Source organism: Melanaphis sacchari, unplaced genomic scaffold (genome assembly GCF_002803265.2).
Source record: "Melanaphis sacchari strain LSU unplaced genomic scaffold, SCAv2.0 Contig310_pilon_pilon, whole genome shotgun sequence".
Taxonomy (NCBI): domain Eukaryota; kingdom Metazoa; phylum Arthropoda; class Insecta; order Hemiptera; family Aphididae; genus Melanaphis; species Melanaphis sacchari.
The window spans coordinates 351296-377837 of NW_020271184.1; the positions used below are offsets into that span (position 1 = coordinate 351296).

General features: G+C 25.4%; 3 protein-coding genes across 3 annotated transcripts; 1 reads left to right on the forward strand and 2 right to left on the reverse strand.

The window, feature by feature from the left end:
• Positions 1-415: 415 nt before the first annotated feature.
• LOC112596241 (kinesin-like protein unc-104) lies at positions 416-15937 on the reverse strand. Its single transcript, XM_025341749.1, has 34 exons — positions 15812-15937; positions 10305-10549; positions 10056-10179; positions 8847-8929; positions 8708-8786; positions 8469-8638; positions 8225-8403; positions 7837-8096; positions 7334-7490; positions 7128-7267; positions 6999-7034; positions 6676-6789; positions 6474-6607; positions 6103-6415; positions 5984-6043; positions 5718-5920; positions 5528-5642; positions 5292-5464; positions 5061-5230; positions 4393-4649; positions 4167-4316; positions 3934-4117; positions 3767-3857; positions 3591-3712; positions 3359-3510; positions 2917-3302; positions 2670-2850; positions 2308-2531; positions 2065-2244; positions 1901-2004; positions 1600-1822; positions 1347-1483; positions 826-927; positions 416-755 (listed from the first exon to the last, which is right to left on the reverse strand). Exons 3-34 carry the CDS (start codon positions 10153-10155, stop codon positions 674-676), a joined length of 5061 nt encoding a protein of 1686 aa, XP_025197534.1. The 5' UTR covers positions 10156-10179; positions 10305-10549; positions 15812-15937; the 3' UTR covers positions 416-673.
• A 230-nt stretch (positions 15938-16167) lies between these two features.
• LOC112596240 (transmembrane emp24 domain-containing protein bai-like) lies at positions 16168-18586 on the forward strand. The gene is made up of 2 exons (XM_025341748.1): positions 16168-16531; positions 17770-18586. The coding sequence occupies exon 2, from the start codon at positions 17811-17813 to the stop codon at positions 18423-18425; it is 615 nt and encodes a 204-aa protein (XP_025197533.1). The 5' UTR covers positions 16168-16531; positions 17770-17810; the 3' UTR covers positions 18426-18586.
• A 1967-nt stretch (positions 18587-20553) lies between these two features.
• On the reverse strand, positions 20554-24584 carry LOC112596222 (activating signal cointegrator 1 complex subunit 2-like). Its single transcript, XM_025341725.1, has 12 exons — positions 24384-24584; positions 23085-23236; positions 22838-23024; positions 22583-22780; positions 22296-22513; positions 22058-22219; positions 21861-21995; positions 21695-21794; positions 21524-21622; positions 21306-21460; positions 20814-21199; positions 20554-20750 (listed from the first exon to the last, which is right to left on the reverse strand). Exons 1-12 carry the CDS (start codon positions 24393-24395, stop codon positions 20602-20604), a joined length of 1953 nt encoding a protein of 650 aa, XP_025197510.1. The 5' UTR covers positions 24396-24584; the 3' UTR covers positions 20554-20601.
• Between the last annotated feature and the right edge of the window lie 1958 nt (positions 24585-26542).

Here is a 26542-nt window from a genome sequence, read left to right on the forward strand (position 1 = left end):
TTATTATAGGACAGTACCAAATATTACATACAATGGTTGATTTTTATATCATCAGTTGAAAAAAATAAGAAAATTGTTTTTCTTGCATTATTAATGTTTTTTTTTATATTGAATAATATATATATATAGTTCAACAACAAAACTTATTAATTTTTTCAAACTTTATTTCATAAATAATTTAATAGTATGCATTTAAACATAATAAATAATAATATGATATATATTTGACTAGAGCAAAGGAGTAATCTTATCTTGCAATTTATTACAAACAAAATATAACATGTATACAGCAAATATTACAAAATAAAATATCACAATAATGATTGAAGAAATAAAAAAAATAGTATTATTTGATCATTTTTGCTTTTAACTTTGAATTGGTATAAAAAATAAGAGATAAGAAAGACCAATAATAATAAAATATTGAACCGACTATTTCACAACCTTTGTTTTAAAATTTAAAATATATTAAACCTTTTTTTTTAAAGCAATTATATGTGTTTGGCAGCATAATAAAACAAAGCTCAACAATTCAATGGCACATTACTAAATGGTATATCGCAAAACAACAGTGCTGGTATTTAAATATGATTAAATTTAACATTTAAGGACATACACAAATAAATATACAGATAGGTAAAATAAAAAGTATGCATAAACTTTGATATTTTTTTTAATGCGTGTCAATTGGATTAGACACAAATGCAGGCTTTTGATTTTGTCCATTTGGCATTATTTGCCGTGATGTTTTTGACCTAAAAAAATATTGAATGAACATTATATTATTGTACTTAAAACTATAAACAATACCTACGAATAACATACCGAATTTGACCGGCTAAAAGAGGGTTTATGGCATACAGCCATTCATACACTTCTTTGTCTAATAGTGTTTGCATTAAATAGCCCCTATGTTTGGTGACAACACTAATTGTAAAACAAAATATTCTTGTTAACATTTTTTTTTAACATAAAAAAAATGTAATGTACCTATTAAATGTTTTATCTTAATTGTCTTCTAAATTAAACTTGAATAAATAAATATTCAAAATATAATATATGTATGTGTTAATTAATAACTGTTAAAAATTACCATTATAAATTTTAAATCTCAATATTATTATAAATATAAAACCAGAATTTTTGTATTTCTTTTTTCTTTTATTGATATAAAATATATTATATATTGTAATATTATTACTTTAATAGTTTTAGATAGTTAAAAACTTAAATAAATACTTATCTATTATTGTAATCTTAGTATTATTTTTAATTAAAATTATGCTTATTTAATTTCAGATAAAAAAATGTTATGCATTAATTAAACTGAAATGTAAATACATTACCTGAATGAATTTGGTACTTTTACCATGGCTAATTGATCTTCAGAATATTCAACTTGAGCTGTAGTTAAATTGATCAATGCCCTTTCTACGGGGTCTTTTTCATCTCTAAATATAAATACATATGGACGTCTTACTGTCTGAAAATATTAATAATATATAATAACAAAATTTCAACATCATTCGATTATTTTTTTACTATAAAATATGTTTTTTTATATTAAATACATTTAATTATTAGAAAAAAAATATTTACCACCCATCGTTTTTTCCATCCATTAGTTTTATGTTCTAAAATGTTCAAATAACCTTTCCTTGAAACCACTGGACTAATTCTTATCTCTTCAACTTCTGGTACATAAAGCACAAGTTGTGGTTCAGATGTTGATGAATGAGAAGAAATCATAACATCTTGATTAATGTATATGGAGTCATTCATATTTGAACCACGTTGAAAACTGCGGTCCGGGGAGAATAATCTAAAATCAAAAATTTTAATAAAATATTTACAATAATAAATAAAATAAAATTTAACAAAAATAATATGGTTATCATACTCATGATTTGAAATGGTAACACAGCTTGATGAATGACTGATATTTGAATCGGTTTTGTCATCAGTTGGAGTTAGTATATTAGTGTAAGATGGTAACAAATTTTCCTAAAAAAGAATAGTTTATTATTTATTTATATTACTTAATAAATTCAAATATCAGTATACTTTAGATGGTATTCTTCCTTGGAAAAGTTTAATACATTTGGTAGCCAAGAATCGTTCTCTCTCATTCATTTGCCAAGGCTCATAAACACTAGGGTCTATATTGCGCAATGCCACAGGACTAGGTGGTCTCATTATATCTTTAGTGGAACTTGATGCTTTAGCTATTATGTTACACACCTCCTATGACACGTATGATTTATAATATTACACATAAACTAATATAGACAAGCATAGATGAAAAACCTTTTCAGATTTGGTGATTGGTACTTTGTCAAGACCTAGCCGTTCTCTAAGAAGAATCATGTGTCGTGTCCGGCCAACTTCTTCGAGTCTGGTAAGTTTCTCTAGTTCCCATTGATGATCAAATATTAAACTGTCACCACGTGGTTTCCAACCTTCAAGATTTTCTTCACCACGGACATATGTAGAACTTGTATCCAAAACACGTCTTTGGCGTCTTTGAACACCTGTACAAAATATTACAATCAACGTCTATCATAACACATAATTAAAATGAAAGAAACTTTAACTACAACATCTACAAGCCAACAACTCTTGTGGTTTCTACTGCATTTTTCTTTTGTCACGAAAACTACCTGGACTACCTGCTTCTGAAGCTCTTTTCAGCACAAGTTCGTAAATTCCAGATAACCGATTTGCTTCACTGTTTTTGTAATTGCCACTGAATAGATGTTTCAAAGATCTAGGTCCTGTACGTGCATCTCTACCATAGATAACCATGCTTAAGTCCTTGGTAATTATTGCTGGACATCCACAATTTTCCAACTAAAATTTATTAATAATTTATTTATTTCAATTAAATTCTCATTTTATTAAATTATTAATTATTGCCTCTAAATAAGCTGATATAGTCATGAAGATATGTTCTCCTCCAGAAGATGTTCTATTAAGAAGTACAGAATTGTGTAATGAACTATCCCATGCTGCTTCAAAACGGAACATACAACGATCTTCACCAGGTATTTCTAGGTATTCTCCAGGGAATAAACCAAGCGAAAGTACTGAATTGTCTGTATCATCATCTTCTGATTGAGGTATATTGCGAATACGGCCCACAACAAGTTCCCGTATTTCTTTCCAGCGTAATTCTGGAGCAGTTTCATGTACTACTGTAATGCGTATGCGGCGCTGTAAACCTTGATGTAGCATAAACAGTCCACGACATGGTAGATCTTCACTATGATCAACCACACAAGGTACATAATCCCCATCAGGACCTAATACATATATTTTATTTAACTAAAACAATTTATTAATTTATCAAGTAGCTTACCAAGTTCACATATTTCAAACCAAACCAATAAATCATACTTGGCATGTATGTGTGATGTGCACAGTGAAGGTAATACTCCAAACTTTGGAGAACGTACTGGTAAACTAATTGGTATTGATGGAGGTAACATTCTTCTTGGAGGCTGTCGAACACTAGAATATTGATAAAACAATAATGTATTCTAATTTTATTTAACATTCCTGATTTTAATTCAATATTTAATTGAACATACAAAGTACTATCTTGTTTAGCATCATTGTGAAGAGGGTGTTTTTGATAATGTCCAAAAACTTCAAATACAATTGGTTGTGTCTTTATATATTCTATAAATGATTTTGTAACAGGAACAGTAATCTATAAAAAAAATAACGTTTAATTTTTGAAAAATTGTATTAACTAAATACTTACATTTTGTACATGATAAAATCCAACGGGTGTGCCTTTACCACAATTTTTTACAGGTTCAGTAGAAAATGCATCATCATGTCTATGCAAAAAACTGAAAATAAAAAAATATAATTTATGATAAATAAAACATTTTAAAAAAATTATACAACTATTGGACTTTGAATTACTTGAATTGGCAAAAAATATCAGCATATTCATCAGGAACACCAACAGCTTGTAATAAAGTAACTCTAAATGTAAAATCTTTATTAATTAATAGGTGATTTGGAAGTTCTTCATCTTTAATTTCAGAAGATACAGAACTATCTCCATGACCACTATCTCCATCGGCTTCAATTTCTAAAATGATTTCTTAATAATTATATTTTCAAGTAAACAACATCAAAACTATATTTAGTACCATCGCTTTTGTTGCTACTTTTTCCAGTGACAATCCTTTCAATAATATCAGTATTTTTTTTTCCAGACAAACGACCTAACAAATCTTTGTCATTAAAAGAAATCTTTGCAAATTGTCTTACTCCACAAGAGTTATCAGAAGTTTCATCTTCTATAATTATATATATTTCATAAATTATTATTTGAATGTAACTAAGAATTATTATACTATATTTAATATTATATACCTGAAACTGCTTGTATAGCGACACGTAGATAACCCTTGACATCGCCTTTTTCATTAACGATAGATACTTTATGTATAAGAGGTACAGGATACATAAGATTGCTTAAATAGATAAACGCTCTGCCAATAAGTCTAAACCATGGAAATCTATCATAAAATGGATCTCCGCCTGTAATTGCTTCTATATTAAAGTCTGGCGATGTAGGTGATATTTCAGCTTCATTTTGATACATTTCTCGCATAAGTTCTAATCTTTGTCTGTAAATAAACAAAATAAATAAAAATGTTTAATAGTGAATAATATCTCAACAATTTTGATGTTATGAAATATTTATGGAGAAATTGATAATATATAGTGGGATAATTAGCCAAATATATTCTCGAAATAAGCATGTCTGACAAACCACTTAAACATTATACATAGGACTTATATAGGGAACACTAACCTTGAGGGTATCAAATAGGAGAAAGACTTGTTAGGGGTGCAGGCAGTCAGACATTGGAAAAAATCATCTTTGAACTCACAAGGTGATTTCTGGGGACTTTCAATATCCCCAATATATATTTGGCGCATAAGATCCAACCTTGTTCTAACACAAAGACAAGCGTTAGAATTACCCTATCTTATAACCTAATATATATGGCTATGAGTAACTCACAAATACTCACTTCAATTTATCTAAAGTCCAATAATGAGTAGCACCATTTTTTGTGTCGAGTACTTCAATTGCAACATATGTACGAGGAAATGGTCTATCTATATCATCATCGTCAGACAAGAAGTCTAGGGGCAATGGAGAATATAAAGTATCTGTTAATAAAGTAAATTGAAACTGAACCTGAAAATTAAAATAAATAAAATATACTTATTATATTATTAAATTTATCAAAATATTATACCTTTTTTTTTAGTTCGACTGATATAGCATTGGCTTCTTTTAAAAAGACAGCATTTCCCCATAAATCATCCCGTAAAGATGTAAATTGATGATACTTCCATTTACGACAGGTTGTCAAAACTAATTGATATTCTTTATCAGTCCAATTGCATTCAGCATCAAACAATGGATTAACTAAAATTCCAATTTAAAATAATTTATCATACTAAAACATTACTATTAAACTATATTATGTACCAAAAATATCTTCTTCTTGAACAAAATCATCTGGAGTATAAGAACTGTACATTGACATAGTCATACTTTGTTCTTCAACTTGTTTCTGAAGTGCATCTATTCTAGCTTCATAATTCTATAGTTAGAAATGTAAAAATGAAAATATTAGAATTTTTATTAACTATACTATTTAATTTTATAATTTTATCACTTTGCGTTGTTCTTCAAATATTTGATCCGCCGTTTCTTTATCTTTTTTGAACTGTTCTTCAAGAGCATTTAGCTTAAGTTTCATATCTTGTTTCAGATCTATTCCTTGTTTTTCTAATAATTCAATTTGTGCAAAGTTCCAATCAACATATTCATTATTAATTGGAGTTTCAGCAGGAGAACTCTTTTCTGGTTTAGATGTGACTAAAACATAATTATATAATATTAACCAAAAAAACTTTAATTACAAATTAATATTTTAATTACTTTCTTTAATATTTTCAGCTGTTACTTCTATCTTGTTCTTATGTTCTCTTCGTTCTCTAACTAAACATAATTATTATATAAATTATTTGGTCACATGAATGATATATTTATCAGTTTACCTTGTTCTGGATGATTAAATCGGAAAACATGATTTTTTCCAAGAATTACTCTTGAACCTGTTTTCAATACTATAGGATCTGTGAGTTCTCGTCCATTTACATAACATAAAGCACCTTTTATCGGTATTAAAGTAACAACACCATTAGAATTTTCGAAACGACAATGTTCACGTTGTATATATGAGCCACACAATCGAATATCTTGAGTAATTTTAGATTCTGCAGATCCAACACGTGTTACGCCCTCTTTGATATAATATATAAGACATTCAGACATAAATGGATCTTCGTTTAAGTTAACTAAATGTGGAGTCTTAACAAATGACAAGCAATATTAATTAATTATCAAACAAAAGTTGAGACAATTTTACTTTTTGTGGAGAAAATACTCCAACTGTATCACCATCTTCTTTAACTGCTACTCCCATTTCTGCGAACACAGCTTCCCTTTGAATTCGTATTTCTTCTGTACGTTTTAATTTTTCTTCCCATGTTTCATTAAGTTCTTTTACGACAAATAAAATACAACTGTTAAATTAAATACATTATTGATTAATAGAAATGTTTTTATACCAGCAATCAATTTTTCACTAGCTTGAAGTTGGTCAACAGCTTCTTCAGCAATCATAGATGAAGGAATATTGGGTTTTTCATCACCATCTTTAAGCATTTTAACTCCGTCATCTCCTAAAAATAAATTAAAAATCATTATAAATGTAGAATTGAACGAATACTTAAAATGATGCAGATGATGTCAGCTAAGCGCAATTATTATTATTTTAGTTGTTTATAGAGAATCTAAGTATAAGTAATACAATGTATTATATATTATATCAAAGCCAAGCTAGCTTCATGGAAACAGGACACTGAAAGCATGAGTGGCAACCCCTACTTACGGTTTTCTTTTAGTTTCCCATAAACCATTTTACCACCTGATGTTCATAAAAATAAAAACCACTGTCACCAAACTAATTAAGTTAAATACTTAATTTGGTATTTTAAATAACAAATATTAAAAAATATACCTTCTTGAACTACAATTCCTTCAGCTTTTAATAAGTCTCGAAGTCTTTGAATTTCTTCTTTGAGTTCACGTATAAGTTTGGCATTAGCATCTTCATTAACAATAGCTTTGCATACTATTTGTTTTGCTCGATCAGCATATCTATAATAAAATATAATAACATAAATCAATACAATTTATTACAAGTTAATACTGTTAATAGCTTGCCGTAAAGTAGATAATGTTTCATCATAATTTATATCTGCAGGGCTAATAGCAGCAATCATTGCAGTCTTAGAGTTTCCTCCTAGATTCTCTCTTAAAAGCCAAGTTAAAACTGAATCACGGTATGGAATAAAATCTCCTTTTTTCTTTTTTTTAGAAGCTGAATTTAATGAAATAAAAAAATTTATAAAAAATGTCAAGTAAACATCAACAAAAATACTTACTGACTATTAGCCATTTGAAAATGAAAAGCATGAAAAACAAAATATAATGATTAATAATTTTAATAATTTTAGGAAAATTAAAATAATACAATCTCAATATTTTTAAATACACTTTAGCGACTGAGTACTATAAGTAGTTTGGTTTTTTAAAAGTAAATTACCTATCTATATTGGTAAAATTATTGTTAAATAAAATAAATTAGGATGTTCTTTGATAAGATGTATATAAATTATTGTAGTCACTAAAACATATTTAATTATACATATAAATCATTTGTATACATACCATTTCAGCTAATCCAGATATAACTTTTCCTAGAGTAGTCAAACTTTTGTTAATATTAGCACCTTCTTTAAGTCTGGTTCCTTTTGCACCAGTCGAATCTGCTCTTTCTGAACCAGCCAAATCAACTAATGATATTTTACTAACTTTTTCAGTTGTTAACTGAGTCATTTCATCTAATCGTTTTTGAGTAAAGAATATGGTAAAAACAGCATGAGAACGGCTAGATGTTTCATTCATATTTGTTGCTGCAACTGTTCTGATAAAAAAAATAAATAAAAAATAATAATGCATAAAAAATTATTTTTCAAGATAAATAAAAAAAAGACATACTCAAAATTAATTAATACTTTATATCTTTTATTTTAAACACGTCAAAATGTTTACCTGGCTTTGTTGCCTTCGTCAATGAGATCATGGATATTTTGGTAAGTAGTAACGGCAAGTTTTGATAAATCTTCTACATAAGGTCCTAATAAAGGATGTTCACGAACTCGAAGATTACCTTTATTTTTAGGATTTAACAAATCACGAACACGTTCACAGTATATTTCCATATAACTAACCTGAAATTAAAATAAACATACATAGTTATTAATACAATTATTTTAATTTAGCATGTGTGACTTACCTCAACAGAGTATTGTAATTCATCACTAGTAGTTGATCTAATCCTGTGAAATAAATCTTTGCAAATTAATGGTATTATTCCTTCTTGACCTTCTTCTTCCTGTCGTCCCATCATAGTGTAAGATTTTCCAGCTCCTGTTTGGCCATATGCAAATATGCATACATTGTAACCTTAAATAATTCAAATAATTATAGATTAGCAAAATATATAATAATAGTAACATTAATAGTTAAAAGTACCTTCAAAAGCATGCTGTAACATTTCTTCACCAATGTCTCTATATACCATAGTCTGGGATGCAAAATTTGGATCTGAAGGCTAAAATAAAGGAACATTGAATTTTATTTAACTAACAATAGATATAAATTAATTACTTACATTTTGAGACCAATAAGAATAGTCAAAATTAAAGCTTTTTGTGGCATCCTTTACATTAGATGGTAATTTTGGATTTGTTATAGCTGCAAGAATAAATAGATATAAATAAACATTGATTGGATCTTATTACATTCATAATTGACTATTTAGATTCTTATTGAATATACAAATTAAAAATATAATGGTTTTAGAAAGTTGATTTATTTTTTTTTTTTAAACACATATTGCGTGATACTTAATGAATCTTTTTTTTTTAAATATGTCTTGAATTATAAATAATAACATCATAAGTTTATAAAAATAATATATATATATATAAATATATTTCATTTAAAAGTATTTTAAAAATTTAAGGTTACATAGAAATAAATATTATATATAGTAGAACCTCGATTATTTGAAATAATGGAAGCCGCACCTAGTTCTGAGTGTTCTGATACACAAAAGTTTGGATAGGTATTGGAAATTAAAAAAAAAACACAATAAACAAATTTTTAAAACATAGTTAAATATTTTATATTACATGTTTATTGTTATTATTATTATTAATAATATTTTATTAGAATAACATACATAAGAACTTACTATTATGTTTAATATATTTTATGACAAAATTATCGATACGAGTGCTTCAACGAGTTTTAACGTTTAGATACGCTAATTGTAGTTTAAATAGAGGGTTTGTATAACGAAGATTTTACTATATTTCTAATTAAATTAACTTTTTAAGCTACTTATTTTAAAATTATTAAATATACTTCCACAAAATATGAAATTGATTTAAAATTCATACCTTACTAGTTACTATTAATTTAATTTGTGTAGATATCTACTCATCAATAGACATGTATATACAATGTTGTGTTTGCCTCTTCCTCCATTACAGAAATATTTTTACTTATATATTAAAACTTTGGATTTATATTACCCCCTCCTTTATCATCACAAAATGTTTTCTGTAAACAATATACTTACCTACTTACTTTTATTATTATTATAATTTTATTACTTGAATACTTGATAAATAAAGGCATATATAGAGTTCATAGATTTTTTTTTTTAATAATTTATATGATACCAATTAAAGATTAAAATATTACATGCATTATTTATAGATATAACAAATCGTTCCTCATTGCATGATATTTATAAGGAGGGGTTAATTTATTTTATATTTAAATTTTTAAAGTTTTGAATAATGAAACTTACATGTAGTGTATCCAGCCATTTCTATAATGCATTTACAATCTCTTGATGTCTCTCGATTGTTAAAGGGCCGTACTCGAACGGCTACTTTTACAGAAGACATGTTTGACGCCTTTTATAATCGTATCTATAAAATGTGACATTATTTAAATAATATTTTTACCCGCCCTATGAGACTATAAAATAGATAGGCATGCATAATATAAGCAATTTTTAATTAAAACAAATTTAAGTACATGAATAATAAATTACCTGTAATTTAAATATCACAACATAGGTAGTGAGAATTTCCGACCTACAAACACGAACTCATCAGCATCCACCAGTAGACTACTTGTGTATACCCCTTAAGTTGCGCCTGTGCATGGCCAAAGAAAGCAAGGATGAAAATCAATAACAGGGATGTTGGGCGGAGGTAGAAGGGTGACGTCATTTCTAGGCTTCCGCCCACTCAATATATAACTGCAGGACTAGGGCAATGGATTAATTTCAAAACTCTACAAAAAAAACATAAACGTAAAAATATATTAAAAAATGTTGAGTATTATAATTTATAAATGCATTAAAAAGTAACTTTGATACCCAATTTTTTTTTGTTTCGATAGTATTATTAGGTATTGGGAAATATTTATTTTATAAAACCTTTTGCTAAATATCAAGGACAGAGGTTGTAAAAATAAAACTGGAGACACAATCGTATTAAAGAAGAGGTCGATACCAGTCTGTGTGGCGCCCAGGAAATGATTTACTCTACTTATCCATAAGACCTACCCACCACATAAAATGTTATATTATGAAAAGACATGCACATGCAGTGGATACTGTTAAATTTAATATATTTTAAAGTTTAAGCGGTTCTATATAAGTTATGTACGTAAGGATGAAAAAAATTTGAATTTACAACAATATTCTCTGCACATATTTAATATTGTACGTAATTTTAATGATTTATAAATTATAATTTATTAATAAACTGAGTGGTTTTTTATTGAAGAACATTTATTATTTCAAAATCTGTTAACATTATTGAAAATATTTTTTTTCACATAGTTTCTCGTCAAAATAAAACAATATTAAAAAAATTTATTATTTTCTAATATTTTTAATTGTTATAATTTTTTTAATTTTTACTATTTTGAGTGCACATACATATTTACAGTATATTTTTTTAAATTTAATTTCGAAAGCAAAATATTTTTTAAAGTATTTTAAAACATTAACAAAATTTAGATAAGTGACTTTAATTAATAAACATAAGTTTATATAGACCGGAAAGATTGAAACAATTTTAGATTTAAATACTATAAGTCACCGCGAAACAAATTAGTTGTTAGTAGAGAAGAATAATAATTTTATTATTGAGTGAGATGTTGGAATGAATAAGTTATCTATAAAACTATGAAGTTTTAATTTTATAATTATTTTTTTAGTTTTGCTGTAAGTAAACCAAATTAGGCGTTTAACGAGAATGAATGCCTAATAGTATTTAATTGAGTTGACAATGGGAATTATTTTATTATTCAATGATAGTGGGGGACTGACTATATATAGATTATAACGCAAAGTAAAGATAAAATGTGATGATTTATTTTCATTTATTTGTTATAATTTTTTTAAGTTTGAATCAAAACATACATTTTTAATTTCATATTCTGAAACAGAATATATCGATACAAAAAACTCGAAATTTGGACGAGTAGCTATTGAGTTATAAGTATTTAAAGTTTAGGTTAGCGAAGTTAAGTGGTACCCCGCAGTGTTGGTTTACTTTTTTCTATACATATTATATATTATAACATAATATTTAATAAAACTTAAGTACTTAAAAATTTAAAAAAAATATAAATTAATTTCAACAGATTACTAAAATAATCCAGTAATTGTGTTCTAGGTTTAACTATCTTTCTCCCTTTCATGTGGAGGCCCTGTTAGTATATTACCAAATACCAATATCAGAAAAGTATACTTAAATATTAAAACAAAATTATTGATTTTGAATCGAAATCAAATAGCATATTTTCAAATATTTTTCAATTAAAAATTACAAAAAAAAAAAACTTTTCAACATTTTAAAGTAGGTAAATAAAAAACAATAATATGAACATTTGTTGAACATCTAAGCATCTACGCTCTACAGTTATTCATTTTTAAGTTACATGCGAAAAAACAAAATCGAATTTCTGGAAAATTTAATTTGCGTAAAATTTCCTTCTTTTCCTTAATTTTTTGTTTGTTTTTGTTACGGTATAAATAATAAATAATTTTTCAAAACTTAAAAGAAAAAGAAATTTCTTAATAAATTTTTCATTACAAAATAATTTAAAAAATGTTTTAGTTTTCTATAATTTTTTTTTGTTTTTCTTGATTATTTTGAAAAATCAAAAGATTTTTAAGTTTGACATTTTTAAAATACAAACAATATCCAATTTGATATCCCCCCCCCCCCCCCATTTTTAAAAATCAAAGCATTTTATCGAGTATTTATCCACGAAAAAAAAAATTATAAAACCAATCTGTATTAATACTTTTATTGCTCTGTAGTAAAATGAAATAAGGTTAGAAAATATATGAGTAATTAAAAAAGTAAAAATTTAGTAAGAGAAGGACAATTTAAGAAATATGATGACTATATGAGAAGCTGGGTACAAAAGGAGTAAAAGATACGTGGACTAAGATCCGAGAAGAAATGTCCCAAGATTTTCAGAATATATTGTATGAAAGAGGAAATAATAAAGATATGACGAATTATAACTTATGGTGTAAAAAATATATGGAAAAAGAATTTGATACTTATTAAATGAAAAGTTTAACAGGGAGATAATTTAAGAAGTATAATGGAATTTAAAAATGGTTAACTTAATGAGGAAGAAGTGTGGATTGCGACTAGGTAAATAAAAAAAAAAGAAATAGGAGGACTTAATAGAATACCAACTATCATTAGAATAATGGTCAATAAACGATGTTAGGTAGCTTAGATATAATACAAATAGCTAGTTTCTTAAGATATTAATTTAAATTCCAAAGAGTATTTTGATAGGTAATTTATATTTGAAGGCAAGATATATAAAAGTGTGTATATTATGAAATTAAGATCGACGATGGAACTAATATTTTGTTAGAGACAAATTTTAGAAAAGAAAATAATATTTGTGCATGCTGTTTATAGATTTGGAGAATGCGTATAATAGAGTTTCGGAAAAACTATTGTGGTAGACGTTAAGAAGAAATAGAGTAGGTACTGAAAGGTGTATGTAAGTTAAAAGAAATATGAAGAGTTAAGGATGAGAGTGAAGAGTGTAAGTGGAAAAACGAAATAATTTAATTCAATAGCTGTATATCAGAATCTGGCGTTGAGCCCTTGTCAACTCTCTTATTAATGGACGAAAATAAGAAAGTTTTATCGGGTGCCATGGTTCTTGATCTTTGAAAATTATGTTGTGTTTGCGAGTGAAAGTTCGAAAGTGTGATGGGGAACATCGATAAAAGGGGAGGGGCTAAGAATAAGTAAGATTAAAATCAAAGCGGGAAATTAAAAAATGACAGGACAATAAGGGGATGATGTATGGTGTGAATAGGTTAAGTACTTATTAGTTATTAAAGGTGGTACAAAATAATGGTGATTTCGAGAATTATGTTAAAAATAGAATTATGTATACATGAAGGTATATTGAATGACAAAATTCCAATGAGATTAAAAAGTAGATTTTATAAAGAAATTGTGTGAGGCTAATTATGTTAGATAAAACAGACATATTAGGCAGTGTACTATAAAACAAGAGGGTAAAAATTCTAAGGTGAATTGGAAGTGTGGAGAGACTATGGAGGATAAAGCACTTGAATCACGCTAGACCAGGGGTCTCCAACCTTTTTTTACGGCGGGCCAAATTTGATATACGCTTTGGCATTGCGGGCCAACATTTTTAGAAATGTGTTGTCTAAAAAAAAAAAATATTGTCTATCTAGGATTCTAGGAATATCTGATAGGTTATGAAATTGAGAAATAAATAAGAATAGATGAGATTTATTTAAAAAAATGTATGTTTATTTATATAATTTTTTAATTTATTATTCAATTTAATAAAAAATAAATTAAAAACAATGAAAATTAATATATTATTTTCAAAACATTAATTAGCTTGGCGGGCCGGTGCAAAAAGCTTGGCGGGCCGTAGGTTGGAGACCCCTGCGCTAGACAGTCTTTGTTATTTACTTTACAAATTAACCATTATAATATTATATACATTTTCTGATACAACTCTTGGAGGCCGGATTAATGTTTTATTAATGGTTGCAGAGTAATATTGCATATAATGTGGAAAATGTGGAGGTCAAATACCTTGATCTAGTTTATGGTCCAATATAAAGATTACAAAACAAATATTTGATGTAAGCTTTTTATAGCAGGTTCAAAGTTACTTTACAACTATTGTGTATGTATAATTTAATAAATTATTTTTGAAAAAGATAATATACATATGTATTTCTATTTTTTGAACTTAATAAATCTCCAAGTTTTTGATTATACCAAATTGGATTTAAAACTATTATATAAGTAAATAATTAATATTGTATACAAAGACAAAATTAGAAATAAATAAAAAAGTCATCTTGGAAATCTGACAATAAATAAGCATTAGCCTAGAGACTTGAAAGTATGTTGTAATACAATCTTTACCTAATGATCAAGTTATCTTTAACTTATCTATTTAAATAGAAAATATGAAATTGAACTAGGGAATAACAATGATAACTGATTAGTATAATAATTTAATTTATTGTCAATACAACTTTTAACTATAATACCTTAATAAATATTTTAATTATTAGATTTTTTCTACTCATTGTACTAAAATAAAATAAAAGAAAATTTTTTTTTTTTTAATTTTATTATATTTTAAATATATTAAATTTTTGAAATTTCTTACAAAGTATATATCTAATTAGTTCTAAGAACCTAAATAGTTAGTTGGTTTGCATGCTTGCATACTAGAGAAACAAAAGTTAGTATTATTATTAGATAATAATTAAATTGTATTAATTTAATTCAAATTATAGTTACTGATTCTAACATTTAATATTATACATTTTTACATCTAGCTGACATGGGGATGATTTGATGGCACATTTCCTAGGTACATCAGTATTCACAGAACTCTTTATCTATATAGCAACAATATCAATACAACGTAACTCACAGTTTTTGAAAAAAAGAAAGTAATATAAGAAAATATCTATGTAACTTTATAATTTATTTCATATAATTTAACAAGTAGATTATTCAAATGATACAAAACTATTTAATCATTACTATTATTTTTTTTTCAGATAGATAGGACTGAATAGAAATCAAACCAAGACTTGAAAAATAAATTAAAATACATAATATTTATAGTATAAAATTGTTACCTTTTGTAAAAAAAACAAATGATTTTGAACTGCAATAATACGGTTTACTAGACAATAAAAATGAATAAGTCATTGTTCGTTACTGATGATGTTCTCACAACCTTAAATGTTTTATCATTTGTAAATCTATTTTCAACTAAAATAATAAATATGTATACATTATACAAGAGCGCAAGTAGAACATTATTATTATTTTTAATAAGTACCATATTCCACAAAAATCCTAATGAAATGATCTTAAAAATATTTTATCAATCATGGTAGCTAAGGTTTTGTAGAACCATTACATCTAACTGCTTGAAACCACATTTGTCTAGATATTATCTATGGATGAGTATCATAGCGGTTATTACCTGTCATTTGGTGGTTGACGGTTGTGATCGTGCTATTGTCTATTTAAATTATGTATAGTTATAATAATTTTAAATGTGATTCACTTTGTCATGCGCCGTACAAAGTATTTTATTATCGTGAATAAAAATGTAATACAATTTTTTAAATATAATCAGTAATCACTTAAATCTATGATAAAGCCACAAAATCGAAATCGATGTTCATTTACATAGTTCTGTGTTTTTAACATTATATCTTTTACCGTGGTTTATTTTTTTATATTATCATCGACGTCTACAAACTGTTATGCGTGAAACTGTAAACATCATCAAAAATATTTTGTGATAACACTGTAATACAATATTATGCTATTGCTTTATGCCTATGTGTAACTGTGTACGATTACGTCTATACTGCATACTTTGTGTACAAGTTACAAGTGTTACAACTCACGTCTCGCGTCTTATAGTCACGATTCCCAAGTCTACAATCATGATTAGCATGATTTGAGATATTATACATGTTTTTATTTAAACTACTTACGAATGATATGGATTCTTATTAAAATATGACAGTTTGTCAATAAACCAAACGCAGTTGTTGGTTTCACATTACATCTGAGATTAAAGTTATATTTTAAATACACGAAAAAATGATTACCACCATCCATACGAAAATACAATAGCCGAGCACAACAAATACAATTGAAGAACAAATCATTTTTAACAGAAAACTTAAAGGTAAAATTTATTTTGAATTTATGTTATTCATTGCTAATCATTCAACTGTTTAAGAGCTTATGACATGGTTGACCATCCGTTGACACTTGACACCCTTTATGAGCATCATGCATTTTTAATCATAATATACGGTCAGTCATCTTTTAAGTTAATGGGTCTCTGGTCATCTCTTTAAATACACATACCTATGTTTACCTAGTTATTTAATTCCTGTGTTGTTAAAAATTATTATTTACGTTTTTTTTATTACAAATGGTATCATTTTTTTTTTTTTTAATTGTATTACTTATACTATTTTATAAATATCATACAATACTATAATATATAGGTTAGGTTTTAATTATTATTTTGTTATTTTCTTGCTCTATCTTAAAATTCACTGAATACTGTTGCATAATATTTTTCACTTAAAACCTAAACCGGTATTTATTTAAATTTAAAAATTCATAAACCATCTTATTTAATAGCAACAACTGAGAAAAGATTCAATGAATTTTCCTTAATAAATACAAACAAATATGAACAATATCTCATTACCAAAAACATTAGAAATCTTTCATACTTAATCTATTTGACAATACAATAAAATTCTTACCAGTTAAATAGATATTTCGGCCCTTTATACTACTTTTAAATTACACATTTTATCACCACTTTTTTGTCCATGATATAAACCACGATAGTATTGAAGCCAGACAATTTTCTGTAAGCATTATGCATACAATTAAGAAATTCCACTATTTTAATAACATAGCAATAAATATATTACATATTCCTTTATACTTGTTCTATAAAATAAAATTTAGCCACCTATTTTTAAAATTTCTTAGATTGAAAATTATGGTTCTAGTAATTTATATATGATATTACTAAGATCTAACATAAAGATGTTTAAAGTTTAATAAACATAACATTATATTTTATAAAATTAATACTTATACACCAAAAGAAAAATTGTGACCACGTATTTTAGATTATTTTTAATTGCTTATAAGATACATTTTTGAGGAATCACATATTATATTCCCAAAATTATTGGTAGAGATTAAAGACACAAAATACAGTTTAGATTTAAAATTATAAATATTACCTATATGAATATAAATATTTTAAATATTCTGTTAATAATAATAATTTCATAATTTTGCTATGCATCTGTTTCAATATATTATTTCTATAAAATTCCAAAACTCCATTATCTTGTACTTATTACATAATAATTATTTTGATTTTTACAGAATTCAATTAAAAAATCAAACTCTCATATTTTTCAATAAGTATGGATTTAAAATTGAGTTTAATCCTTATACTATTGTTGCCATTAGTAACACCAATTCGTTGGTTTATGCATCCAAATACGCAAAAATGTTTACGTGAAGAACTCAGACAAAATGTATTGGTAAAAGGTGATTATGAAATTGCACCAATTGATGGTCAGTTTATGGATTATATTGTGAGAGATTCTAAAGGTCACATCTTAGCTAATAAACAAGACATAACTAAAGGAAAATTTACATTTAGTACTGAAAATTATGATATGTTTGAAATTTGCTTTAATTCCCGTGTACCTGGATATCAAAGAGGAACTTTGCAGGAGGTTTCCTTAAACATTAAAACTGGCGTTGAAGCAAAAACATATGAGGGACTTGGAGAGGTGGCTAAATTGAAACCTTTGGAATTAGATTTGAAAATGTTGGAAGATTTATCATCGTCCATTGTTCAAGATTTTTCTGACATGAAGCATCGTGCCGAAGAAATGCGAAATACAAATGAATCAACAAGCAGAAGAGTTCATTGGTTTAGTATGTTTAGCATTATTTGTCTATTTGGATTGAGTGTATGGCAGATTTTGTACTTAAGAAGATATTTTAAAGCTAAGAAACTCATTGAGTAATATTAATTTGCGTTTATTAAAAATTATTTTATTTTTTTTTTACAGTCTTGCATTAAAATATATAATATCAATTGTAATTACAAGTTAATTTGTCTTAATGTATTTTATTTGCTATGAAATAATATATTTACATATTTTAATAAAAAATTTAATAAATTTAATTATCATTTATCATTTTTGTAGAAATTGTATAAAAAAAAATTATAATTTAATTTTTGAATATTGAACAGTAGACTCCCAATGAATAGTTTAACATTATATCAGTGGCAAATGCTGATTTAAGTATATTAGCATTATTAATTGATCATACATTCAGACTTGGTATAGCTAAATATTATTACACAGCTCATTGGGAAACAATTGAATGTATATTGAAGATGCTCTAAGTCAGGGGTCGGCAATTAAATTCTATGTAGGGCCAGAAAATCAAAAAATAAATTTCGAGGACCAGTAAAAACTCAGATATTAGTTAATAATTGTTGTGTTATCGCAACTATTATTGTAAATAGCAATAAACGATAAACACCATCCGTAATCTCTAAATACATCATAAAATAGATAAAATATATATTGTGTGTGAAAACCAATATTATTAAAAAAAGTATTTTTTGTGGTCCAATTATTTTTCCTTTACGGGCCGGATTTGACCCACGGACTGCCTATTGCCGACCACTGCTCTAAGTAATTAAGACAAGCTGTACTATGTCAGCCAGTAGTACAGTTATATGGATAGTCAGTAAACAACTCAATTCATTCTAATATTAAAAATTGCAGAGTAAAATAGATTATTTTGAACATAAAATTGTAAATCTATGTAATGTAATGGTAAGATAAAATCTATAAATTTTGATAAAACGATAATATTAATAAAATTGTAGTACCTTGGGCCCAGGTTAGACACCAGTGATGTAATAAATATTTTTAATAATTATTGTTTTGAGTAAGTAAACCTTCATAATATAATAAATTATTATTCTAATACTACTTAAGTAATACCTACTAAATAAATTAATATTTACTTATTACCTACATTAAACATGTTTATAAGTAATCTGTTTAATATAAAGTACTTTTTACATTTTAATTATTAATCAACATTATGTTAAAATGTTCAATAAATAAATGTATTTATCATTATTGATTACCAATTGGAGGAGATTTTACTAAATTATCAGGGTCATTAACAAATTTAGATTTTTATATGTTCCATCAAATAGAGAATCAATATAAGTTATATTACACTTCATTATGCTAAATACATTTATTCAACTACACTCAAAAAAAAAAAAAAAATGTTTCGTGTTTAAATATCCAGTGTTTGACATTTTAATTATTTAAAGATATAAAGCTGGAAACCAGTATGCGGTCTATTACCTTTTATGTACCATCTTTTTATAACTGGGTATAATATGTGGTATATAAATGTTTTATATTCTATTATAACACCAAAATCATTAATATTATTGTACTATATATTATTTTAAACTATTAAATTTAAAAACTTATGTACATTTTAGTCTTTAACTCCTAGTTTTCATAAATTAATTAATATATCATATCTTCTGTTATAAAATCAATAATATGACAACAAACTTTTTGGATTGTTAGTGGCGTATCATAGTAAATTACTCTAACTAGTGTATAAAGTATAGTAAATAAAAAGTACCATCATAAAATGCTTGAAAAGAATTTGTTTTGCATATTTTTGACCAAGGATTCCTCAGTTGAATTATGTTATAAACAATAATAATTAAATTAATATAATTATTATATATTAAAATATAATATATTATATCTATAATCTCTTTTTTGATTATTTCATAATTATTTTAATAAATTTAAAGTTGTTTATGAGATTTTTTTATTTAATTTTATAATTTATATTTTCTCATCAAAATAACTAATTTTTATCATTATAAATTGACTAGTATATGTAGGAAAATATTTGTATTTGGTTTACTTAATGATATATTTATGAACTGAATAAGTGATTTTAAATATTATGGCAATACTTAATATGAATATATTTCTTAAATATCTATTAGTAAAAATCTTATGAAAAATAAAAGTATTAGGATAAAATTAAAATATAAGTCAAAATTTATTAAAAATATATCTTATATTGCAATTTATAAGTATTAGTATTTTTATATGGATATAGAAGAAATAAAAAGTATCAAAACATTCCTCTTTGTTGTTTATTTCTTGCAGCATTTCTTCTGTTATGGTTCCCACGGAATGCTTTGTTCTCATTTTTCCTCTGTCTGTCCAACTCAACATTGGACCCAGATGGAATAGTTGACGAAGAAGCTACTTGTTGTTTACCTTACATAATTAAACATGTTTACAAAAAATGTAAATTTTTTGTTTTTACTCATAAATACTTACTTCGATTGGATCTATTAGATTGCTTTGCAGCATATCTCCTAGCTTGTCGTTCTCGAACTTCTTCAGGATTTTCACAGAATGGTTGAAAATTCAATACTTGCTGCGGTTCATCATCTGAAAATTCTTCTTCTACAATTTCAGTTACAGCTTTTTTCTCTATTAAAACCCTTGGTACAACATCTGGTCTTCTTTTTTCATTTTCATCTGCTGGTTCTGGTATGACATATTCAACTTCATCATATGTGTCATCATATTCATCATTATAATATGACTCTAATTCAGCACATGTAATTTCAGTGACATTATATTTTTCGTAAAATGGTCGCATTTCATTTCGGAAAGATTTATCATCTAAGACTGCCTTAAGTTTTTTAAGTTTCTTATTTCTTAATAAAAATAAAACAATATTAATACAAATTAATTATTGTTTATCAATAATTTATATATTGTTATGTTTTATTCCCTAGAAGTAATAAAGCCTATTCAGCTTACCCTTTAATTGAAGGATCATAACCAGTAGCATTATCTTCATACTCTGACATCAAAGGAAGATTTAAATCGTATTGAGTAAGTTCTGATGGAAGACTATTTTCCAAGACCATATTTATAACTTTTTCAGAATCCATATCATAATATTCTAAACATTTCTACACAACAATAAAACATCAATTATCAGTAAATATTACAAAAAGAAATGTAAATTAACTAACCTGGATAAATCCATCTCCTAGATGGGGCAATAAATCTTTAACGTTGTTAATTAAAGACTGCAATTTTGCATTTTCTATATTTGTACTACTGGATTGTAACTTAAATTATAAATTCATAATTATTATCTTATATTAATACAGAATAATAAAAAAATTTGATAAAATAATTACCTCTAACTGTTGTTCTTCTAATTCTTTTTGTTCAAATTCAGTATTTGGTTTATTAATTAATTCTAAAGATTTTAGTAAATAATCAAATCTCGTTGAATCTCTAAAAAGGGGTTTTTTTTTTCATTAAAATATTGTTAAATAAAGTATAAATCATTCAAAATCTTACATTTCTTTGTTAAATTTTTGACATTTTTTTATATCTTTAGTTAAATCATATACAACATTATAGTCATTGACAAATTCATTGTATGTTAATAGCTCACTAATAACTTCTAAATATTCTTCAACTGCATTCTCTGATCTTTATAAAACAATTAACATAAAACTTTTTGTTTTTAGAATTATAATTTACTTATGATTTACTTATTTGTAGGTTGGATAGATATATGAAGTAAACATTGTCGAACACACTTCACAAGTAATAATCTTGATGCATGTAGCTTTTCTTGAAATTTTTCCAATTTATTCATACCAATTACTTTCTTATAAATTATTGGTTTTATAGTATGATAAAAGGAAGCTATTCTAAACAAATATAATAAAATAATAATATAGAAATTAATCATAAACACTTAATAAGGTTTTATTTTGTCATACATACTTAAAATGCAATTTTTCTTGATAGAAAAAACTAGAGGCTATTGGATAAATTTCCAAGAAATTTGAAATACTATATGATGTGTCTAATAAAAAATTAATAATATCTTCAATCATACAAAGATTTATTTCTTCTATATCAGTAGAAGTTTCATTACTTTGATATCTGTGATTATCATACTCAATTTCTAATTCAATTTTATCTTGAAACTGACTTAAACACTAGCAATTTTATTAATTAAAATGATTATTACAAATATTACATTTAATTAATTATTTTATGTAACTCACTTTAATTGTAAATTGAATAGAGTTTTTTAAATTTTCTTTGTATAATTTTTGACAAGTAAACAATTCTTTGAAAATTATTTCTAACTCTTTTTTATAAAATTGGCCATAAATGGAACATACATCAAACAGCATGGGAATACTTATAATATTATTATTACATAACAAGCTCCACATATAATGAGGCGACATATAATTCTCCTAGTAAGATAAAATAAAAATTAATAATAAATTGTTTAAAAACACAGCAAAAATTACTTCATTTTCAGAGGATGTAGTTAGCCGTTTAAATAATTTAAATGCAAAATAATCAATTTCATTGTAAACGATCAAAATATCATTATCTTGTGGAAGTTGATCCATTAAGTGAGGAGGAGCAGCTTCTTGAAGAAATGTACATAATCCCATAGTAGCTTGTTTATTAAAAACAACTGTAGACCAAAATCTATAATATTAAATTAATATTAATAATTAACTATCGTATATTAAATGTAATAACATTTACTCTTTAAATGATAAATTTAGAAGAGTTTTGAAGTCTTGAACTAAATACTTCATTTGTTCTATCCAACATTCTTTTTGATCCAAAGCATTGGTGATAGATTTCGATGGATGAATATATCTCAAAAATTGTCTTTTTAAGGCCAACTTTTTATCCTAAATATTTTTAATACATTTACAATTATCATTGTATTTAATGTTTCATTATTGTAGCAAATTTAGATTTATTCCTTATTAATGTTATAACAATTTGTATTATGTTTCTACTTTCCTTAATTACTTTACACACATTTAAAAATATGTATATTATTAATTGTTATTAATATTTTAATTTTGTTTATTTAAAAATATTAAGAGGACATTAAACATTTACATGTTTAACAAAATAGACAATTTGTGTAGATCAATCTATTATTATTTTGATAGTTAACATATGATTATACAATAGGTAAATACTTATTAGTTATTTTAAGTAAACAAATAGGCTATAGTTAACATTTAATTTGGAAAAAAAGTAGAAAATAATAATAATAAGGGCAATAATTATATTACAAAAACTAGTCTTGCATAATTGAAAAAATTCAATAACATTGAATATTTATTATATAATTTTTAAGGTAAGAATATTAACTAAAGCATCATAATATGGAATATTTAATACATACATTTTAAAATGAGTTATATCATTTTAAGTTTATAATATTAATAAAAGCCTGTAAGATATAAAATCACTATAATATTGAAAATTTTAATTTTAAAAACAAAATGGATTTTTATGAATACACATTTGCTATATACAATCTACATAGCCACATAGGTATTATTAAACATTAATATATTTTGTACTATAAATCAAACATAATACTAAACAATTTATCAAATAAAATATGAAATACAATAAATATATTTTAAAATATGCATTCAACTCAAAAATAATAATTATTAAGTTTCACAAAGTTTTAAATATTTTTGTATAAATTCAGTAATGGTGGTAAATGGGTATGATGATTACTATAGAAATATTTTTCTATTTTAAAAAATTTTAATCATAATTTACAGCTATTTATTTAATATTAAAAAAATTATTATACAAAATATTCCAGGATTAATTGGTTATTAAGGATAAAATTGAGTTTAGTTTATAGTAAAAACTGAAAGTTGCAATATATTAGTCTTTAATATGTGTATTGTGTATGTTATAAATTAAAAGCTGTAAATACATAAAAAAAAAGCAATTAAAATATAAAGATCCCATTGTAAGATAATAATTTATAGTTATATTAATATTATTTCAAAATTTTACTTCGACAGCCATTTAGGTGTAAGTTTTGCTTTGATCACTGCGACGAAATTAAATTTTTAATACTTTATAAAATAGTTATTTACTTTATAGTTTATATTGTGTTATAATTTAGATCTTTTTGTGTTTATTATCAAATAAGAACACTTTTGACACTTATTATTAAGGAATAGAAACATGGAATCACTGAGCCCAAGCTAAAAAGATTAAAACCTTAAACCACTATTATAGATAAAAAAGAGTAAACACTATCTAATATCTATTATCAATATTATCATATTATGTTTATGTTCGCGCAATATTTCGAAGTACAGCCCATGGCTAAATTCACCATAGTTAGTTACAATCTTAAATATATAGATAATAAACGTTAATTATCTATATATTATGTAGTTACAATATTTTATTTCGCCATACGAAATTTCTTATTTTGAATTAAAGACTAAGTCTTGATGCCACGAACCACGACGGCCAACGGTCTTAAGACTTATGAAAGAACTGCCAAACTGTAAATCGTAAATTATAAAAACAATATAGTAGGTAATAAATCATGATTATCTAGTGACTAGTATACATTCATATAGATAGAGTAAAACCATTAAAATCTATCTTAGCGGATCTTTTTGCGAAAATAGTATTTTTTCACTTAAGTTGAGAACGAGGACATTCTCACTATTTTTCAATGAGGAAATATCCAAATAGAGCACATATACATAAATGAATTTATATTATGAGTTTATTAAAATAAACTTGAAATTTACAAAAGTTAAGCTAAACATAGAAATATGATGAAACAATTCCATACTATGTATTTTTAATATTTTTAAATATCTATCTATAAGAACAACTTATGTGAGAACTTATATTAATTTTTCAAATATTTTCTCTCAAAGCTATACATTTTGCCAACATAAATAAAAAAAAAACATTTAAAATAACAAAATATTTTGAAAATTGTTTATTTTTTGTTTACCTTGATTATAATCAAAAGCGAAAAGTATTTAGAATGGTGATTAGAAACTAAAGGTACCATTTTACTACCAAAAACCGCTACCTAACTTAACTGTTTCAAATATAAAATCACCCGAATATCCGATAGGTAAGTACTCATAAAAAAATACATACACATCATTATAAAACTAATATCTATTGGCTATCTATAATGTACAGCTATTTATCGCTTCTCTCGTAAATTGATCAATTCCTTGTAAGTATATATTAAAAAAAAAAAAATGTTCTAGTGCTTATTTTACTTTACCTAAATAAAAGACTTATGGAGTCTTGTATTAATTTTTCAAAGTAAAGAATTTTTGATTTTGGCCTTTTTAAAGTATAAACTATTAACTAGATCCTATTTATTTTGCTACCAAAAACCATCAATATCAAAGGAATTTTCTTAGCATATTTTATTACAATTTTATTTTATTGCTACAAAAGAAAAAATTATAGAGGTAGATCTAAAAATTAAAATTACAATGATTAGCTACTGAAAATTAAAATAGATATACATGTAAGAATTAGTTTCTCAGTAATTAGCATAATATTCCAAGATATGCAATAAAAAAACTAAATAATACTCTTTAACCTTTGAAAAATTATAATTCTATCCACCGAGTGAATTTTACATATTTTTTATAAAGCATATTTTATGCTGAACAATGATGTTTAAAAACTTAAACATTTTGAAGCATATATATGGTTATATTATGTTTTAGTGTTTTACTATATGGATGCAAATAATTTTTAAGTTTTGTGGGAAGGATTTAAGTGCACAGATCTAGGTCATTCATATTGTATTATATTTATATGAGTTTTTTTCTGGTAATACAAAATCTTTTTATAAATATACAAAATCTCAAGTTTTTGGATGGGGAGAGGGGGTCGTGACTTACAGCAGTTTGGGGATCTCGACTCTTAGCTATTTGATCATATGTGTCTATTATGCATTCAAGTGTTAAGTAAAGACATCTTAAATCGTGTTTAATAGTAGTAACGGAGTTTCCTGGTTGACAAGATATTAAGATTTGACCAAGGTATTTAGGGAATTTGCATCTCTGGGTTCTGGGTACCATATTCATGGCGTCCATTTTCAACAAATTTTTTTAAAAACATAGTCCAGTGATTGCCAAAATAGTTATTCACCGAAGGCCATAAAATGAATT